The 18,556-nt window shown below is 37.5% G+C and overlaps 3 protein-coding genes across 4 annotated transcripts in view; 2 read left to right on the top strand and 1 right to left on the bottom strand.

Moving 5' to 3' along the window:
- The window catches only part of LOC118741033 (threonine--tRNA ligase 1, cytoplasmic), a 575,984-nt gene that overhangs the window by 341,511 nt on the left and 215,917 nt on the right, over positions 1-18,556 (bottom strand). The gene's annotated exons all lie outside the window — the stretch shown is intronic.
- On the top strand, positions 3,013-4,173 carry LOC118741045. The gene has a single exon (XM_036472852.1). The coding sequence runs from the start codon at positions 3,013-3,015 to the stop codon at positions 4,171-4,173; it is 1,161 nt and encodes a 386-aa protein (XP_036328745.1).
- The window catches only part of LOC118741042 (neural cell adhesion molecule 1), a 32,994-nt gene continuing 28,311 nt past the window's right edge, over positions 13,874-18,556 (top strand). The window contains exon 1 of the mRNA XM_036472848.1: positions 13,874-15,042. The gene's annotated coding sequence lies outside the window, so the exon portion shown is untranslated. The remainder of the gene's footprint in view (positions 15,043-18,556) is intronic.

Here is an 18,556-nt window from a genome sequence, read left to right as displayed (position 1 = left end):
AAACAAGTACTTTCCAAGCAAAAAAAAAATCGGTTCTTGTGTTCCAAAATTATGCGATAACATAATTTTTTTTTAAGTCGGTTAAAAATAATTTCTTTAAGAATTTTTTAAGATTTCTCAACTCGGTAGAATAATCGGACAGCATGGTTGGTAGGGTATGCAAATACATACATATGTTCGTATGTATGTAAGCTCATAAAACAAAAGTTTGTAGCTACTTTGGTGCCGCTGTATATGTCTTGAATTTTTTTGTGCATATGTCATACATATGTATGTATGTACGTATTTGCACACATTTCTTATATTAATTTCAATCGAAATTTTTTATTAGTAAATAACTGCCAAATTTAGGCAGAGTGTTCTGCAATTTATATTGTTTATTCAAAACTTCTCACTAAAGTGCGAGTATAAATAGGGTTTTGGGAACCAGATCTCAACATTCCATCTGCAGCTTTCGCACTTGTAATTACTCCAAAAACAAAGTAACAAAATGTTGAAACTGGTAAGTTTTCTTCTATATTCGTGATCTTTAATTGAACCAAAAATTGTGCTTTTACTTTGTAGTTCCTTCTCGTTATTGCCGCTCTCTTCGCTGCTGCGATGGCTGTTCCCACGCCTGTGGCTGGACCCAACCCTCAGCCCAGCGCACAAGTCCTGTATAACAGTTACCCAGCTGTAGCTGCATATCCATACGCCTACTATGGTTAGAATGAAAGGAATGGCGTTTTTTGATTCTTGAAATAACAATTCCATGTATGGGTGCAACAGTAGTAATTTGAATTAGGGGCGTAGCGTAATAAATATTTTTTATTTCTTTATCTTCGTAATTTTTAATAAATTTTTATTGCATATTTTTTATTGCATATTTTTATGGTAATAAAATGTTTGGCTTTATAGTTTTTATGCATAGCTGAGCTTTAGTGGCATATACAGTAGGTGTGGCTGTCACTGTTACGCAAGTACACACATAGGCCAAGAATTAAGGTCTTTTGTGATACCACTGCTGCTGAACTACAGTATGCCGATAGCCGAAATGAACGGCTCAAGGAAGGATTTCAAGGGAAGACCTCCACATCCCACTCTACCGTTTATTTTCGAACCATCTGTGAACATCATTATACTACCGTGTATAATATAGTGGTTTTCTAGCCATCCCAACCTGCTTGGGATTTTCAAGAATGAAGTTTCTATCCGGAACTAGACTTTGAACCCAACGGTCCGAATAACCCGGTATAAGGCAATATTTTTCCAGAATACAGTAGTGACCTTGCAATCCCGGTTTCCATTGGTCTGTCTCTCTTAACCGAAGTGCAGCAAGAGATGCCATGTGCTGACCCAATAGATCTAGTGACAGAAGATCACAAAATAAATTTAAAGCATCATTTGGTTTTGTCCGGATTGCTCCGCTGTACTTTGCTGAGCAGATTAAGATTAGAAGCCTTAACGAAGGCAGGCCACGATACTATAACTTCATAAAGGAGTATCGGTGTAACCACCGCTCAACTCCGATTTCTTACCAATGGCTATCTCGCACAAATATAATGTCACAGATGCCTTCTGATAACGCTGGATTATGTTCTCCTTCCAGCTAAGTTTTCTATCGAAAATGACGCTTAAAAATCTCGCTTTATTCGCAAAGCTTAAGAGGCGCACATTTAGCTCCGCTAGAGTCAGTAAAAGTGTCTTGTCTCTTCTCGTGAAGAGAAAAAATTCCACTTTCTCTGAATTGACCAGACATAGGCCACAACGTGTGGACCATTTTAATACATCTCGAAATCGCCCAGAGTTGGCGTTAAGCTACCGCTGTATGCGATAGCAACGTTATCCGCTTAAGCGAGAATGGCGCTTCCCCATTCCGTTTCTCTCTCAAATTATTTTTATGTATATTACCGCATAACTTTGGGCCACGTTAACCGATTTCGATATTTCTTTTTTCATCGGAAACGTGGTCCCATACTAAATTTCTTTAGATCCTAAAAGTGGATCGTGAAGAAACTAACGGTAATCTTAAATTTTTATATGAGAATTAAAGTCGGAGTGGAAGTTTGATCTCGAAGCAATACTGAAGTTTTTTATGTCGGTAAGCTTTAATATTTTTATCTACTAGGCTGAATAGTTTTGTCCAAAGACATTCAATCTGTCTCCTCATAATTCAGGCAACCGACAATATCTTTATCCTTTAGAATTCACTTGCCTTAGAATGTGCTTTGAAGCACAGTTTTTTGACAAAGCTACATATACTCGAAGGGGCTAATAGGTGTTTAATAAAGCAGAACCTGGTCAGGGACTTCTTTGATCACCTCTGCCCTTGCTGTAGGAATGATAAGCTCTAGATGGGCATCCACGAGGATCCCCGACTACTCTCAATCTCCGAAACTAATTGAGTGCTTTGAGCAGATATTCCGTCGCTTTTGAAAACCTAATCAGCACTGAAAACCTAATTAGACTTTCCTTCCTTTATTGTAAAGTATGCGTTCTCATGCTTTGTTCCCCAGTGGGCAGAAGGAGTTGAGGACACCTTCGCGTCGACGAATTCGGTTTTAATCTTTTACAACCGTGCAACTGTGTTCCGATAAGTCTCTAGAACTAATTGACGTATAAATATAAAAACTCCAAATTTGGAAGCGATAAACATTACAGTTTGGAGCTCCACAAGCAGATATTCTTTATACGTTTAGAAAATACTTCAACTGATGTAATAGATTTAGAAATCCTTACCTACTACTTCTAAAGGTACTTAAGCAAAATTTCCAAAAAAATTGTAAATGAAATGCCCTAAAAAATCATCACTAAAGCTCTAAAACGAGACGCAAAGATGACTTTGAAAATTTTTTTTTATACAAAAATATTTTGTTATGATATTTGGATCTTTTCGAAAAATTCTGTCTTTTTTGTGTACTGTCTTTGTGTACTTATTTCTAAACAACCACTAATTGCAAATAAGTCAATCTTTCTAAAAGTGATCCCGTCGGCATTTTGTGTCCTCCCTCAACTCAAACTCCTTTCGTTGCAATGCATATGAACAATCCAATTCCGCCGATGAGTGACACCATTCGGGATCTCTGCGCAAAATTACTCAAAGAGCCACAACGCCGCTGTACTGCTGGTAGTCAAATAAAGAAGCGCACCGTACGCAGCGCCATCATCAGCAACGACGCGCCACCGCTCATCATCAAAAGTCTCGTTGACGTGCAGCCTGCGCCGAGAACGGATACTCAAGCGAGCAGCAAACGTATCGAGACATCGCTGGATCAAATCATACAACAGCTACAGCGCAACAAGTGGCCACCGGATGTCGTGGTGCTCATCACGCCCGCCAGCAAACACAACAATCTCTACAAACTGCATGTGATCGATCGGAATAATGAAGGTCATCTCGGCATGACCAGTATTACGCAACAGGAGCTAGCCGAGTTGCGCGCCAGCAATGTGTTCGAAAAGTACGCCACCATTGTGGGCAATAAGTATATCGATCTGAAGACGGTGACACTGAATACAGCGATTATTGCGAACATAATGAAAAATCTGAATGGTGACTGTTGTCAGCCGCTGCGCAAGGAGCTGCCGTTATCGGTGTCATTGCAAAAACCTAATACCAGAGAATTGGTGGCACGCAAAAGCAGCTCTGACGCAGATCCGCAATTGGATTTGCAGCTGGAGCCACGGCATCGTCGTCGTCGTGGTATTACACGCTCAAGAAATAGTTGTCACTACCACACACAAAGCGGCGTACGTCTAATGACGCTTATCGATCGCATAAATGATGCTATAGAACCGGCCGATGAAGATCTGCATAGTTTCTTTGATCTCGCTGACACGTACAAATTTAAGATGTACATACGTCCAGAGTTATGTTGGAAACCGCCGCCACAGGCAGCAGCTTTACAAAATGGAAACGACTCTGATTTCGTGCGCTTCAACATCGAATGCTTCATGCTCTTCGACAATTATGTGGGCACCATTACGATCAACTCTTTGCAATTGCACGAGCAGCTTAAACTGCATCCGGAGATTCTGCCGCGCGTACAGGTCATCGAGGATGTTTGCGAAATAACGGCAATGCCGAAATGGCTTGTCACTACTATGCGCACAATTGCTGAATGGCTGGGACTCGAGATGTTCTACGATGCATTCGGGGAATTTCTTTTTGATTTATATAAACAGATTACTTGATGCGATCTATAAATGGTAATGCAATAGCCGTCTAAAGAGTAGTTCATATAAAAAAAATTATACCTAAAATAAAATTAGTCAAACCCGAAACTCGTCATCGAGGATCTGTAGTATGGAACGAGGAAGAAATATTCGTATGGTTAGTTGCGTCTGCAGACGATGTGGCGCTTCCTTTTTTTGGGTGGGATTGGATATGCTTGCGTTTGCAGTAACTATAATTCCATTTTCCTAGAGATCTATAGAGGGGATGAAGGAGTAAAAAAATGCGATTGTTCAAGGAGAGCTATTGCTTCATAAAAAACTACTTATTCAGACTTTTAATGAAATTTAGTAGCTTAGCAGAAAGAAAATTCCAGTGTTACGAACGTCCAAAAGACATTGAAAGGATTTTCTGTACCACCTTAATTATCCAGTCAAGATGTGCACAATGGGACGTAGATGATAGCTCCTGCGGAGGATAGCAGGAGGAAAACCCCCCCAAACTGAACGTTGGTTTAAACTGTCAAAATACTACAGGAGAGCCAGGACCGTGGATTCTGGAGGGTCTAACCATCACAAAAGTCTCCAGCGTGTATGTGAGGGAGCGCATGCGTGAGGAGGGGGGTTTGGTCGGAGTCGGACTGCCTATATCCTCCTGTGTTCGTAAAGGAGCTTTTCTTTTAATACCTCGGGTGGCTTTGGATGCACTGCTGAACCTATCATCACTTAATGCCTATACACACGGAGACGGGTGGAAGGGTCTCCCTTGTAGTCAGATAGCCTTAAAATTAAGTTATATTAAGTCGATGGTAACGGAGATAGTCCTAACTTCTCTCTCGAGGCATATCTCCCTGGTATTCCCAGTCGAAGTATTTGCAATAAAAAAGGTCATAGATATCGCAGTGGAAATCGGAAGGAGAGCTAGGAGTTTACAAAGTGATAGCCAAGCTGCGCTAAAGATATTGGGCAGCCTTCTTACTGCTTCTAAAGTATTGCGAAAACAGAAGTGTCGGTTGCTGCAACACAGGAGGGTACCTGTTAATGAGAAATCTGACCATTTGGCTAGATAAGGTTCAGACCAAATATTCCTTGGTTCGCAACCAGTTCAAGCACGGCCACCATCGGCATAGAAGCTATCGCCAGAAGCTGGGTACATGTTTCGTGCAGCAAGGACTGGGAGGCAAATATCATTATTCCCTTAATCTGCTTTCATTGAGAAGAGCAGGTTTGCAGACAGCATGCGAGAATGCTGCCTGGTCATTGCTAGTGATACAAACATTTGACTGTGATCGGCATACATATGGCAAAAGCCTCTGTGCCCTTCCGGCGGAACACTTTTTGTGCTTTTACTCCGCCTTTGCAAGGATTAGGATTGAGCTGTTTGGATGCGTTGTATTGATAGCCGAGCACATAAACTATTTTACACTCCATTAAAACAAGAAAACAGTATAATTACTGCATCTCAATACTAGTTGTAACAAAGCTCTATCTACCTAGTCTATTTAGGAGATCCTTGGATGTATTAGAAACCAGCGGTTCCCATGAGTCTTGTTCAAATATCCTTGCTGTAATTGACCTGCTCTACTATAATTGTCCATAAACTTTATTCCTCTAACTTCACACTCTCGTTTGATGTCCATATGCCAAACGGCCCTGTTGGTATCGAGCTATGTACATAGATCTTCGATCTTCATTGGATCTGCATCCATTTTTACCCGAGTTATTGTGCTGCTCTGGGATGAAACGATGTTAGATGTTTAGGTTGGTAAGAAGTATTTTTCGCAATAAACTTCCTTTCATCCTTAAATTAAGGACTCATAAGGACATACAGAAGCGGCCGCGCGGGCTCTCATAAAAACATGAGCTCAACTTCTCCACTCAATGAAAATGTCCTGCCTACTTTTTTCCTAGCGCCCTTGAGCTTGGTAAAATATAACCTTAGTTTTTGCAACACAATTTTTTTTTAAATGCATTAATTTTTATTAACAAAATATTTATAAAAAAAAAAAACAAAAAACTATAAAACCCGCGACACCCTTAATTTAAAACACTGCTTTTACATCCATATTTGAAATTGTTATATCGAGAAATCGTTATACCAAAGCCATAACCGAGTCAAAGTTAACAAGAAGAAGAATCGAAAGTCCGCATTCCCTTCATCCTAACCGTAGTACACGTATGGATATGAGGCAACAGCTGGGTAACCGCCATAAACCCATTGTGGATTGGGCTCGGGATTGGGTCCGGCCACAGGTGTGGGCACAGCCATCGCCACAGCGAAGAGAGCGGCAATAACGAGAAGGAACTGCAAGGTGAACAAAATGCGATTAAAGTAAAGAAAAAGTTTTTTTTTTTACCAAAATCTTTCACAAGTAGACAAAAAGACTTACCAATTTCATCATTTTGTTAGACACTTGATTGAAGCTATTACAGGTGCGAGAACTGCAAATGGAATGCTGAAATTTAGTGCCCAAAGCGCTATTTATATCAATTGGAAGTACATAGAATTTGTTTTGCTTCACACATTGACACATATGTATGTAAGCCTTCCTGTGAGACATTTCGTCATCGTTACCAAATTGGATACTCGTCAATATATAAATTGAACAGCACCTATAGCTAAAAATAATAACAATAACAATTAAACTGACTACAATTATCTGTAGAATACCAAAATTTCATTATAAGCCGTGACATGTTTAACATTCTAAGGCAGAGTCCAGCTAAGCTGTTAAATAATTTCGTTGCCTCACCGCGCGGCTGGCTTATCGTCAATTTCATACTTTTCGAAGCACTTTCGCTTTGTTAACTTGGCTTCTACGAATTTCATATTCTATGTGCGAAGCTTTAAGTGAACGAGCATTTCTACATGCACACAAACACACACACACACAAATAGATCTTCTATGTACATACATTTAAAAATATATGTTGGTAAGAGCCTTACTTGCAAATAGCTGGGCAGATTGCGTTAATTTTTCATTAGTTCTCATTAAGCTTAATTAAAGAAAAATTAGAAAATTTTCCCAGGAAACAAAAAGGAAAACTTCTGATGAACGCAAAGTGAATTTTTTGTATGAAATCTTCATACCACTTGAATTCGTATTTATGATCCAAGTTGACACACGAGTTCCTAACACACAATAGTTCTTTAAAAACAAATATAGTATTTGCAAAAACTAAATTGCCAGCCAGGGCTAGAGTCGAATTATTTTTAAAACACAAAACTTGAAACAACAAAACTGCAAAGCTTTTTACGCCAAACTTCAAATTAGAAACTGACAAAAAAGAAAAGACCGAATTTAGATAAATCGATGATAAGCAAACAAGAAGGCAAGAAGCTCACGAAGTGTTCCACCGTCTCATCCTCTTCAAAACAGGATGGGCAAATGGAGCTTCTCATTTACGCCTATCTCAGTCAGGTGTTTGTGCCACGTGAAGTGACCAGTCAGCAGTCCTGTCTTCTCAGTGAGAGGAAAAAACTAGATAGACCTTCTGAGATTGGAGGCAATATAAGTTTTGCCCACCTGCATTCACTCGATGGCTCCCAGTCATCGCTGAGCGAAGTATCCACCCAGTTTGTGATGGTGGCTTCGATGATCGAAGTGGGGAGTGCTATAACTGGTTTTGGATCGATGAATGCCTAGTCTAAGCCAACTGTGGCCAAAGGGTCAGATGTCTCATTTCCAGGCACTCCCGAGTTGCCCGGCACCCACAGTAAAGCCAGGTCGTTATCTTTACCAACATAATTTAGTCAAGACTTTCATTTGCCGAACTAGTTTGGAAGTACTTACATAGAGGGCTGGCCAATGCCCTAAGTGCAGCTTGGCTGTACCTGTAGACACGTAAACTCCTTCCCCTCCACCTATTTTCCGCCACGTAGTCCATGGCTTTGGGGATTGCAAATACCTCAGCCTGGAAGACCGAAGCATATTCCCCAAAAGAAAAAGTGAAGCTTATCCCCATTAACTTCAAAAAATACTCCAGATCTTGACCACGAGTCAGTTTTGGAGCCATCAGTGAAGATTCGACAATATACGAGTGCGGGATCAGTACTGGAATTAAACCCGCATTCCCCCTCAGATAAATTTTCGTGGACCCCCACTTACAACTCGTGGATCTTTTTCACGCCAACGTAGACAACCGTCGAGTGTCCGTGGACCCCTGGATGTCCACCTGAACAACTTTGGGAATCACTGCTATAGATGCTAGAAGAATCTATGTAGATAACATCAGATTTGCTCCAAATTTCGTACATGTGCATGTGCTGATAAGAAATAATTAAAAAAAAAGAGTCCGAATGAATCTTATACTAGCCGTGTACGTGAAAAGTTCTGCATATAAAAATTCACTTAGATTTAGGGCATCCATTAGACTGTGGTTAATTGACAAGGGAAAGAGAATCTAATAAATAAACTCCAGTCTTTACTAATAACTACTACAAAAGTTACATCAGGAAAAGTTTTTTCCCCCCCTTCAAAACATGGTACTATGGAAAGAACTCTAAAGAAATGAGCTGCCTTTACTGACGGATGATACATGGAATGTGGGGTAGGCGCAGCGATTTTTATCAAGCAAACTTAAACATAATTGGTTTGCGTTAAGTCCTCTCCAGTGCCACTTACAATCAATAGGTCACTCACAATGCCCATACTGGTAAATTGTTTGTGGCGCAGAAACATGTATAATGGCAACATCTGATAAGGCGACCCTTGAAGTATTCAAGAGAGTGACGCTGTGGAAGATTTGCAGTTGGCACTGAAGAGAGACTGGTGTGCTTTATTGAACTCGTGCAAAATTGTTCAGGCGGGAAATTAATTTGAAGCTATCCTTTCGCAAGCTTGTTCCAGGCAGAAACGTTGCGATTAAGTAGACAGTGCGGCACATAAAACAAAATGAGGATTAAACGAAATTTACCATTCCAAAGCTCAATAGTGTTCAAAGACGCTGGCCCGTGGGTGTGCATGCTAAAGGAACGGTATACCATTCAACAGGTTCTGCAATAGCTGCAAGGCCCTGGGCTTAAAGGAGACAGTTTAAATATAGATAGAAGAAGCAGTTTGGCTTTCATTTACGCATTACAGAGTACCTAAAATGCGAAAGAGGGAAAAATTAATGCGAAAAGGGCACTTGTCGCATTGTAGGGTGCCAATATTCCGATTTTTCGTAATTTGTAACCCCCCTGTGTAGAAAAGCGAAAGTATTTAAATACGTTTTACAGTCAACTAATAAAGTAGTTGCGGTTCAAAACCAGATCGGCCCAATACTTAGATGTGCTTAATTTGTATTGATTTATATTTTCACTACACAAATTTATTTGAATGTGTCCCAACATTTCATTGATACGTGCTTGTAATCTTGCCTAAAAATGCTCGTACACACACAAATACATACATATGTATGTACATACTTGCGAATGTATTTCGATAGGCTTAAATTTACACAAACAGTATTTACTACCCTTCGGTTTTAATAGTGGATCGCCAGCAAAATATTGCCTACTAAGCAAAAGTTCCAATGCAATATTTGGCATTTGCCCGCTCCTACTTTTAATCCCTACATGAAATTATTATATGTAAATGTGGTGTGCTTCCAAATGGGGTTAAGCTCGATTTTTGACAGTTATAAATCACACATTTATGTAATAGGCGCAGTGAGAATTATTCTAAAATTGGTTGTATTTTAGAAGCAGGATAAAAATTAGGATACAAATAAAGTACGACATGTGTGCTCTCCTTTTGGCGTAAAATATCACCATTTTAGTATTTGTGCATTCGTCTAAACATTAACATTTGAATATACATATGTGTGTACATACATATCTATATACAAACATCCTACTAATAGCCGTCATCGCACAGTGGTACAAAACTGGCCATACTGTTCATAATTCAATGGAGATTTCATTTTTAAACCAATTTTATAAATTTTTTTGTTTTTGTTTAATGAAAGGTCATAAAATTGTCAATTATCAAGAGACCAGTTGAGCCCGATTTTTGAATATTTATTTGTTTGTTGTAAGTTTTTTAGTGCAAAGTGAAGAAAAAATCGATTCTCCTGTTCCAGTTGATAAATGTTTCATAATAAAACTAGTTGAAATGAATTGTAGGGTTCCCCAAAAACAAAAACAAAATTTCCCAAAAAAAAAAATTTGAAATGTTTTAAAAAATATGTTGACTAAAATAAAATTTTTGTTTGTTTGAGTTTTAGAAAAATTGTGGGTATGCAGTTTCATAGATCATTAAATTTTAATATAATAAAGTACAAGTTGCAAATGGCTAAGAGTTTTCTTTGAGTTTTAATAATATACATACAGTGACTCAAACAAAGGACCACGTGTTGTTTTTCTAAATATTCGTAATATTTATTTTTCGAGATAATTTTTTTTTTTGTTTTTTTTTCTATAAAAATACCGTCAGTGACTCAAACCAATGACCATGTGTTGATTTTCTTTAGAAATTCGTAATGTTTTTCGAGCTAAACTTTTTTGTTATTTTTCTATAAAAACATCGTCCAAGCTTTACCCAAAATCATACATGTATGTAATCCTCAGTTTCAAACTTTATACAAAATTTAGGAAAATTCAACAAACTTTCATCAAAATTTCAACTTTTTAATCTGAATCTTTAGAAAATTTTTATGCAGTTTTATAGCCCACACAATTTTAATCTAATGAAATTCAAATTTGAAACGGCTAAAAAATCGCTTTGATTTTTGAGAATTTTTTATTTTGAAACTACTTTTTCGTTTTTTTTTTTTAATATAACAAGTGCAATTTACAAAAGCGTGCATTGATATTTTGAAATTTTGTTGCTACGGTCTCCAGCGTTTTATTTCATAAGAAATTCGTGCTTATATGGAAAAAAGTGCAAAAATCCGTCACCAAAACAAAAATTCTAAAAAATCAAAGGAATTTTTTAGCCGTTTGAAACTTGCACTTCATTAGACTAAAATTGTATGGGCTATAAAACTGCATACCCAAAAATGTTGTGAAGATTTGAAATAAAAATTTTAAATTTTGATGAAAATTTGTTGAGTTTTCCTAAATTTTGTATAAAGTTTGAAACTGTGGTTAATACGGTTTTGGTTAAAGCTTGGACGATGTTTTTATAGAAAAATAACAAAATAATTTAGCTCGAAAAACATTACGAATATTTAAAGAAAATCAACACGTGTTAATTTGTTTGAGTCAATTTATATAATAACGATATAAACTACACGGGACAAAAAGAACGCTTTTATTTTCCATTTAAGGGCTGTTTCCAGCCCCCAAAAAAACGAAAAATTCATATAAAATGACACACAAGAAATGGAAAAGAAATTCTCTTTTGTCAAAATTTCTTAAATCAGTTTGCAGCCAAGGCGAATTCATATAAGGTACACATATATCAGAACTCCTTATGAGTGAGTGCAAATTTAAGATTGTTGGAATTTTCTTTCCCTCTTCCTCCTTTAGCGAAGAATAGCTGAAATTTGAAATTTGTCTACGGAAAGCGAAAAGAAAATACATGATAGTTTTTGTTTTTTTACTATCGCTACCACCTTATATGAATTCGCCTTGGTTTGCGCTCTCAAGAAAGAAAATGCTGGTATATTTATTTCTTCAAGAAAATTTACAGCAAAAGCATAGGGCTTTTTCAAGCAACAGAAACAATGAAAAATATTTCTTGAGAGCTGGATTCTAAGCTTTAGCTCGATGTGCTCGAAATGCTATCGAAAAAAATTATTAAAAATCAACGCGATCTCTTAGATACTTGGAACTTGCACTTCACTATACTAAAATTTAGTGATCTATAAAACTTTATACCTAAAATTTGTCTAAAAACTAAAAAATTTTTTTTTATATTTTTATGATTTTTTTTTTATAATATTTTAAATTTTTCTTTATTAATTAAAAAATTCGATATTGTAAATCAAAAAAAATCACGAACCGCGCCCAACTGACCTCTTTCTAGTTCTATAACTTTAAAAAAATTAATCAAATTGGCTGAAAATGAAGGCTCCAGTGAATTATAAACAGTAAATTCCAGTTTTGAACCACTGTCAATCGGTTCGCCACCAGTTAGCGATTGGCGCAACGAACGAAATCAACGAGGTATAATCAAACTCGCTAACATTCATCGCTGCTAGCTGACTTTGTTGTTGCTTTCACATACAAATTTTTCGTTAAGCGAGCGGAACTCAAACACAGCGAGCTGAGAAGTGGCGAATCGAAAGGGGGCTAATATTATACATAAATGTGAAAGTCTCTGAGTGAGCATGTGAGTATGTTTGTTGCTAATTCACGAAAAAATGGCTAAACAAATTTCAATGAAATTTGGCATCCTGATAGTTTATGACCGGGATTAACATATACATATAATCTTTCTTGAAGAGTGTTTCCACAATTTTCTCAAGTTAAAATCAATAGACTAGAAGTTAAATAAAATATTACAGCAATGTGCGTGTCGAACGAAAGCGGTTCAAGAACGATTAATTTCGAAAATACATTTCAAGGGGGCTGCCACCTTTTAAAAATTGAAAATCTATCAATTAATACGTGAAGACTACCGTCTGATATTTGCAATTGAAAGTTCCTCGAATTTGCTTCATCTCCTTCTTCCTCTGCTACCAGCGTCGCGATCGGGATTGTATACTTTTAGAGCTTTGAAGCGAATTCGATGCTGCCTGTGCTGAAATATGGAGTGGAGTCCAAACCAGGAGCGATTCCGATGGCGCGGTTGAATAAGTTTGCATTGATTCTGTAACCGAGAGTAGAGCTTAAATCCTTAAGGACCAGCATTCATATGGAAAATTATGTAGGCTTTGAAAAATCACTCTTTCAAATAAGAAGTCAAGCTCTTTTTCATCGGACAAATACTTCAAACTGCTGACTTCAAACGAGCAGCTCCAAAAGTGTTTGGGATGAAATGTCAACGCCAAGTATCACAGTCATACATATGGAAAGTACAATTTTCGCTGCGGTCGCGGCACGAAGGGGCGGCAGTTATGAAGCTGGCACGCTTTTTTTGAACTCGGCTAAAATAGCTTAAGCGGTTATTGTGCCATAAGGAAGTCTGCACAAAGCTTTCGAAGGATTGTGCTTTTGTATTGATTGTGCACTTAAGCTTTCAATTAATACTGAAGCTTTACTAAGAAAAGAAAAAGCAATTGCAATTTTCTGCCAAAATGAGACTTGGAAAATGTTATTATGGTGAACAGCTTTTATCTATGGTCAAGCCAAGTGGCATATATAAATATATCTGCAATAAAACAAAAACTGTTATACAGCTTGCATGTCGATATCCTTGCCATAAAGCAGGCAGCTTTCGGTTTCACCAATGCCAAACGCCGTTCCCGTAAACTCTCACTCTGCACCAGTTCGCTCATGCCCAGCTGCCGCTTACGCACACTTTTGTCCTCACCATAGGCGCTCCTTTAGCAACATGTTGCCAGCAACACAACTTGCCGCCAGACAGACTCACACCCGCTTGTGCTGGCGCTGGCGCCGCATGACATCATTTCGAGACTCGCGTGCGGCACTCTCAGTTCATTGTGTCATGCAACATGCTCGATTCGATGCTGATGATGCCACGCATGCACACACACTTACGCACGCACCGCACAAGTCCATAGCCGAGCGGCACAAAGTGTGTCAACATGTTTAACGAGCTGCATGAACTACATTTTTGGTCAAAATAAAGGATACGACAGGATGCGAATTGACTTCAGTGCAAATTCTGATACAGCCGAGATTTGAACGCGGTGCTTTGAGAAAGCGTGCATGAAATTTGGTAAAATATCTAACGGCAATTGTGGCATATATGTACGTATATTTTCAGCAGCGTATGTGCGGTCGTGTGTGTATTGGTTAGGCCGCTAGTATTGGAATCGGTGTCGCTGATTATCAGATTTTTTTTTTTTGTGTTCGGTTATTCAACTGCGGTGCATTGTTATTGCTGGCATTTGAGCATCGTGCAAACGCCGAGCGTGTGAGCGAACGTCGTACATACATATAAGCACATACAGGACATATCCTTTGCTGCTGCTGCTGCTGTGCTTTGTGTGCGGCAAATATCTCAACTCGTGCGTGTTGGCTATCAACTGCATTAACATCCGCATCCTTGGCTTGGCAGCTGAACAATTCAGTCATCGCTCAACTGTGGCGGCGCAATGACGCGACTTCTCGACTCCTCGCCATGACATTTGGGATCGCAAAGCTCAATCGAATGCTAATACTCGTAGACGCGCAAGTGCAATGGTAAAGGCGTAAAAGTATAATCGGATAACAATATAACGGTGTTTTTTTTTCGTTCTATGAATTGCAAGTGCGGATGCAGTGAATGTGAAGTCCTTGAGTCGGTGGTACACGGCTACCGGTCGTTTATGCGCGCGCGTGTGTGTAAGAGTGTGCCTCCATGGAACATTTTTTGCGCCAGTACTAACGAATTCGTTTGAAACTGGAATTTCATGTGACAAGAATAAGTTGGTGGGACATTTTGGATATGTTGTCACCATCATTGGCGGCATACAGCTGTGGGCGTTGTTGCCTCGAATATGGCCTATAGTCCACCCTGTCGACGGCCGCGGCCGTGCCGTTGGTGAACGAAGTGAGTGTAGTAGTTGTGTAGTGCATAACTTTGTCACGTCAAAGAGCTGTGTGTTTTTGTGCCAACACTATCTTCTTGGCAATTATGTGTTCGGATTGACGAAAGCTAAAGAATGATGTCATGCGGGCATCCATTACCGACAGTGAGAAAAATATGTATTTATACCGAATTTTAATGAATCAAGCACAGTGAGGCTATGACAACAGTGGAATTATGCGGAATATAAAATGGAAAGATCTAGAAGAAGAAAAATAAAGACAAAGAAAAGAGAAAGTGCTTTGGCGATAAACAAATAAAAAAGGTAAAAGGTAATAGGAAAGCGAAAAAAATAAAAATATATAACAAATAAAATAAGATAAATTCAACAAAAATAAAATAAAAAACAACAAATAGTTACAATACAAAAAAAAATCCAAAAATAAAAGAAAAAAATTAAAAAACACACTAAACCCAACAACACTAACATAATAATAGAAAAAGTTAAATTAGAAAAAGTAGAGCTAGTAAACAGAACTTGGCTGAAATTAAAAAAAAATAAATAAATAAAAATGTAAAATAAAGAATTTAAAAAAAAATTTATAAAATAAGATTTTGAAATAAGGGAAATTAAAAGGTTAATCAAAATAAGCAAATAAATAATAGGAAATATTAAAAAACAAATTAATTATAATAAATAACAAATGTAAATTAATAAAATATTTATGGAAAATAAAATAAAAAGTTAAATAATAGATAATATCTATTTTTTAATTTTGCTCATTTAAATTATTATTATACTTACCGTCAATTTACGATTTTAAAGTTTATTTATATATTATTTTAGTTTTTATTTTAATAAATAGCACAAAATAAAAAGTAATAAACAAAAAAAAATTTATTAAAAAAAACACTAAATAAAAAATTCAGCTAAAGAAAAACAGTAAATCAAAATTAAAATATAAAGTGAAGTTAAAAAATGTATAAAACTAAAAGAAATAAAACGAAATCAAATTCAATAAAATTGAACTATATAAAATAAAATACATAATTTCAATAAAATATTTTTGTTGCGGGTAGGTGGTTTTAAATGCCTAAATCTTAGTATACAGCTCTCAAGAAAAACGAAAAATTCATATATGTAAAATGACGGTCAAGAAGTGGAAAATAAATTTTTAAGCAACAGAAATAATGAAAAATATTCCTTCAGATATTTCTTGAGAGCTGTATACTAAGCTTAAGGCACATCGAAGTTGGCGCCACAGTAGCGGTATGTTCGGAGACTAAGAAAGTCCCCTGACCCAGTTGGGAAATATCGCCCGCCATGGGCCCACTTCTCGCATTACTTAAGGGTGGCGTTCCATATCTTTAACTAAGTTTCGATCGTTGTACCGGTTTTTACCCTCCATTCCCGCCCATCCGCACGAGGCAGTCCGCATGACGTACGGAACCAGTATTTTAAATTTTTACGCCGAGTCACGATAGGCAGGTTTGTTAAGTGTCGAGATCTAAAACTGTTCAACTACAGAACTAAATTCATCAGCTGATTTTATGTCTTTATGTCAATAACTCATTTATTGAGAGAGGAGTGTACCGCTTTCTTAATACTGAAAAGCGGATCTGATATATCAAACGTGCTGGAATGAGAGTTAAAATCCTGTCATAAGCAACGGAGTGGGTCGTGCAATTCAAAATTAGTTTTACAAACTTTCAGAAATATGGGACAAAAGTGTCTTGATACCCGGGAGGGAACATTAAAGCTAACTTCACCCAGAAGAAGCGGACTTGAAATTGAGCCTGTTAGTAATTTAACTATAAAAATTGTACTTTAAAAATTGTACCATATTCCGCCTTTTCGCTCTTAAATAGTATACTTGATTGTGCCGAGCTTTCTGTTAATCCATCATCCAAACGTTGGTGTTATATAGTATAGTTATTCATCTGCCTTGTATTTATCTATTCCACTCTCTTTATTTGACATCTATTCGTGCCATCCCTTTGTTTTTCTTACTTGGGCTAGTATACAGTTCTTCCGCGTATGACTAACGGCGGGTCCTGACAACGTGCGGAAAGCAGAAGCGACTCGGTGAGCTGACATATGCTACACAGACAGTAAATACTCAGCTTCGATGGCGTAATAAGCAGATTCCTCATGTATTTATTTAGTTTATTCAGTGTGATATATTTTTACATAGCTTCCTCTCCTCCACACCGTCCCCTGACCTCATGTCTAGGATCGCTTTGAAGCTCGCGTGCGATGAAGTTTTCATCGCCCCAATGATGCTCACGCGTATGCTAGCCGTTGGACTTGGTTAAGCTTGGCCTGCGTGGTCCTCGCTTCAACAGATGATTGCAGTATATAAAGGATTCGTTTGGAAATGGTTTCATACACCTATCTTGCCGATTCGGTTCTGACGCCCAAACAGAAAACAGAGCACCATTGGGAGTTCTCGTCACCATGCATCTACTAGTAGTCTGCTCAGCGAGCGTGGGGCCTAAACCTTGGATTACAAGGTGGTTAGATCCTCTGCGGAAAGTGACCAGTCAACAACTCAGTATGCGGTATGCGGATCAATCTGATCAATGAGAAATGAAATACCTCAATAGGCGAGCTTCTGAGATCGTTAGATTGACCCTTCGATGACGGTGACTGCCCCGTTGCGCACCAAGGAATACCTGGCCTCAGCCCTTTCTAGTCAAATAGTCAGAAGTCTCATTAACATTTACATCCATGAATTGAACTACTTCGGAAGTAGTTAGAGGGTTGGCCAAAGACTTGAGTGCAGCTTGGCTGTCAATACAGACATACAAACTCTCCATCTATTTTCCACTTTTTTTATTTTGCCTTGAGGATTGCAAATACCTCAGTTTATTCCTACAGAGAGGTGTGAAGATTTTCCCCCCACTTAATATTATATCATTACTTTTATTGCAAAGATCTGAACCGAGGGTTGAGTCCGACGTTATTACGCATCAGTGACCTCGAGTTGTTTCTTATGTTAGCTGCAGGTTTCTTTTCGATGTTCTTGCCTCGGGGAGATAGTTTTTTTTTGTTCTTAAGTTCATTATCATTACCCTTACCTTTTCGTTTTACTTTACCTTTACTTTTGCCGTTCTCTTTTTCTGTACTGATCCGTACAAGCTGATGCATATTCCATGTGTCGGAAAAATTCCTGCGGTCAAGCATGTTCAGAATACCTTTAGGAATAGCTCCGGGTGCTTAGAGGCTATAATCTTTAGCACCTCTTCAGGTACATGATCCGAAACTGGGGATTTATTATTTTAACTTGTTTGGAATAGAGATATTCTTCTACAGATTGTTCAATAAAAACATCGGGTGTAGGAAATAGCTTGCAGACTAGATGGCTATTTTTCGTTCAGGCTTAGCTATTATAAATCAGTTTCTTTTATGACTACTTGATATCCAAAGCTCAGGTGTATTTATTAATATCCTTACACAGATCTTCCAATTTTGCTCTTTACTGGCTAAAATGACATCCTTAAGCTTCTTTTTCGCGGCTTTTCTTTTGCGTCGAGCGAAAGCAAGTCTCCTTTAGTTCGGTGATATTTTTTGTCCACCAGCATGTACTGACATTGATAGTAAGGCTACAATGGAAAAGATCACTCAAGCTGCCGACAAATTTTAAAAAATTAAGTTATATAAAATATGTAAAATAAAATAAAATAAAATAAAATAAATTATATTAAATTAAATTAAATTAAATTAAATTAAATTTAATTAAATTGAATTAAATTAAATTAAATTAAATTAAATTACATTAAATTAAATTAAATTAAATTAAATTAAATTAAATTAAATTAAATTAAATTAAAAAAAA

The sequence above is a fragment of the Rhagoletis pomonella genome, unplaced genomic scaffold (assembly GCF_013731165.1).
Source record: "Rhagoletis pomonella isolate Grant_MI unplaced genomic scaffold, Rhpom_1.0 Rhpom_scaffold_00006, whole genome shotgun sequence".
Taxonomy (NCBI): domain Eukaryota; kingdom Metazoa; phylum Arthropoda; class Insecta; order Diptera; family Tephritidae; genus Rhagoletis; species Rhagoletis pomonella.
This window is presented reverse-complemented; position numbering and strand designations above follow the sequence as displayed.

What these genes read in the sequence shown, in the direction of transcription:
- LOC118741045 (XM_036472852.1), top strand. Translation starts at nt 3,013, where the DNA reads ATGCATATGAACAATCCAATTCCGCCGATGAGTGACACCATTCGGGAT.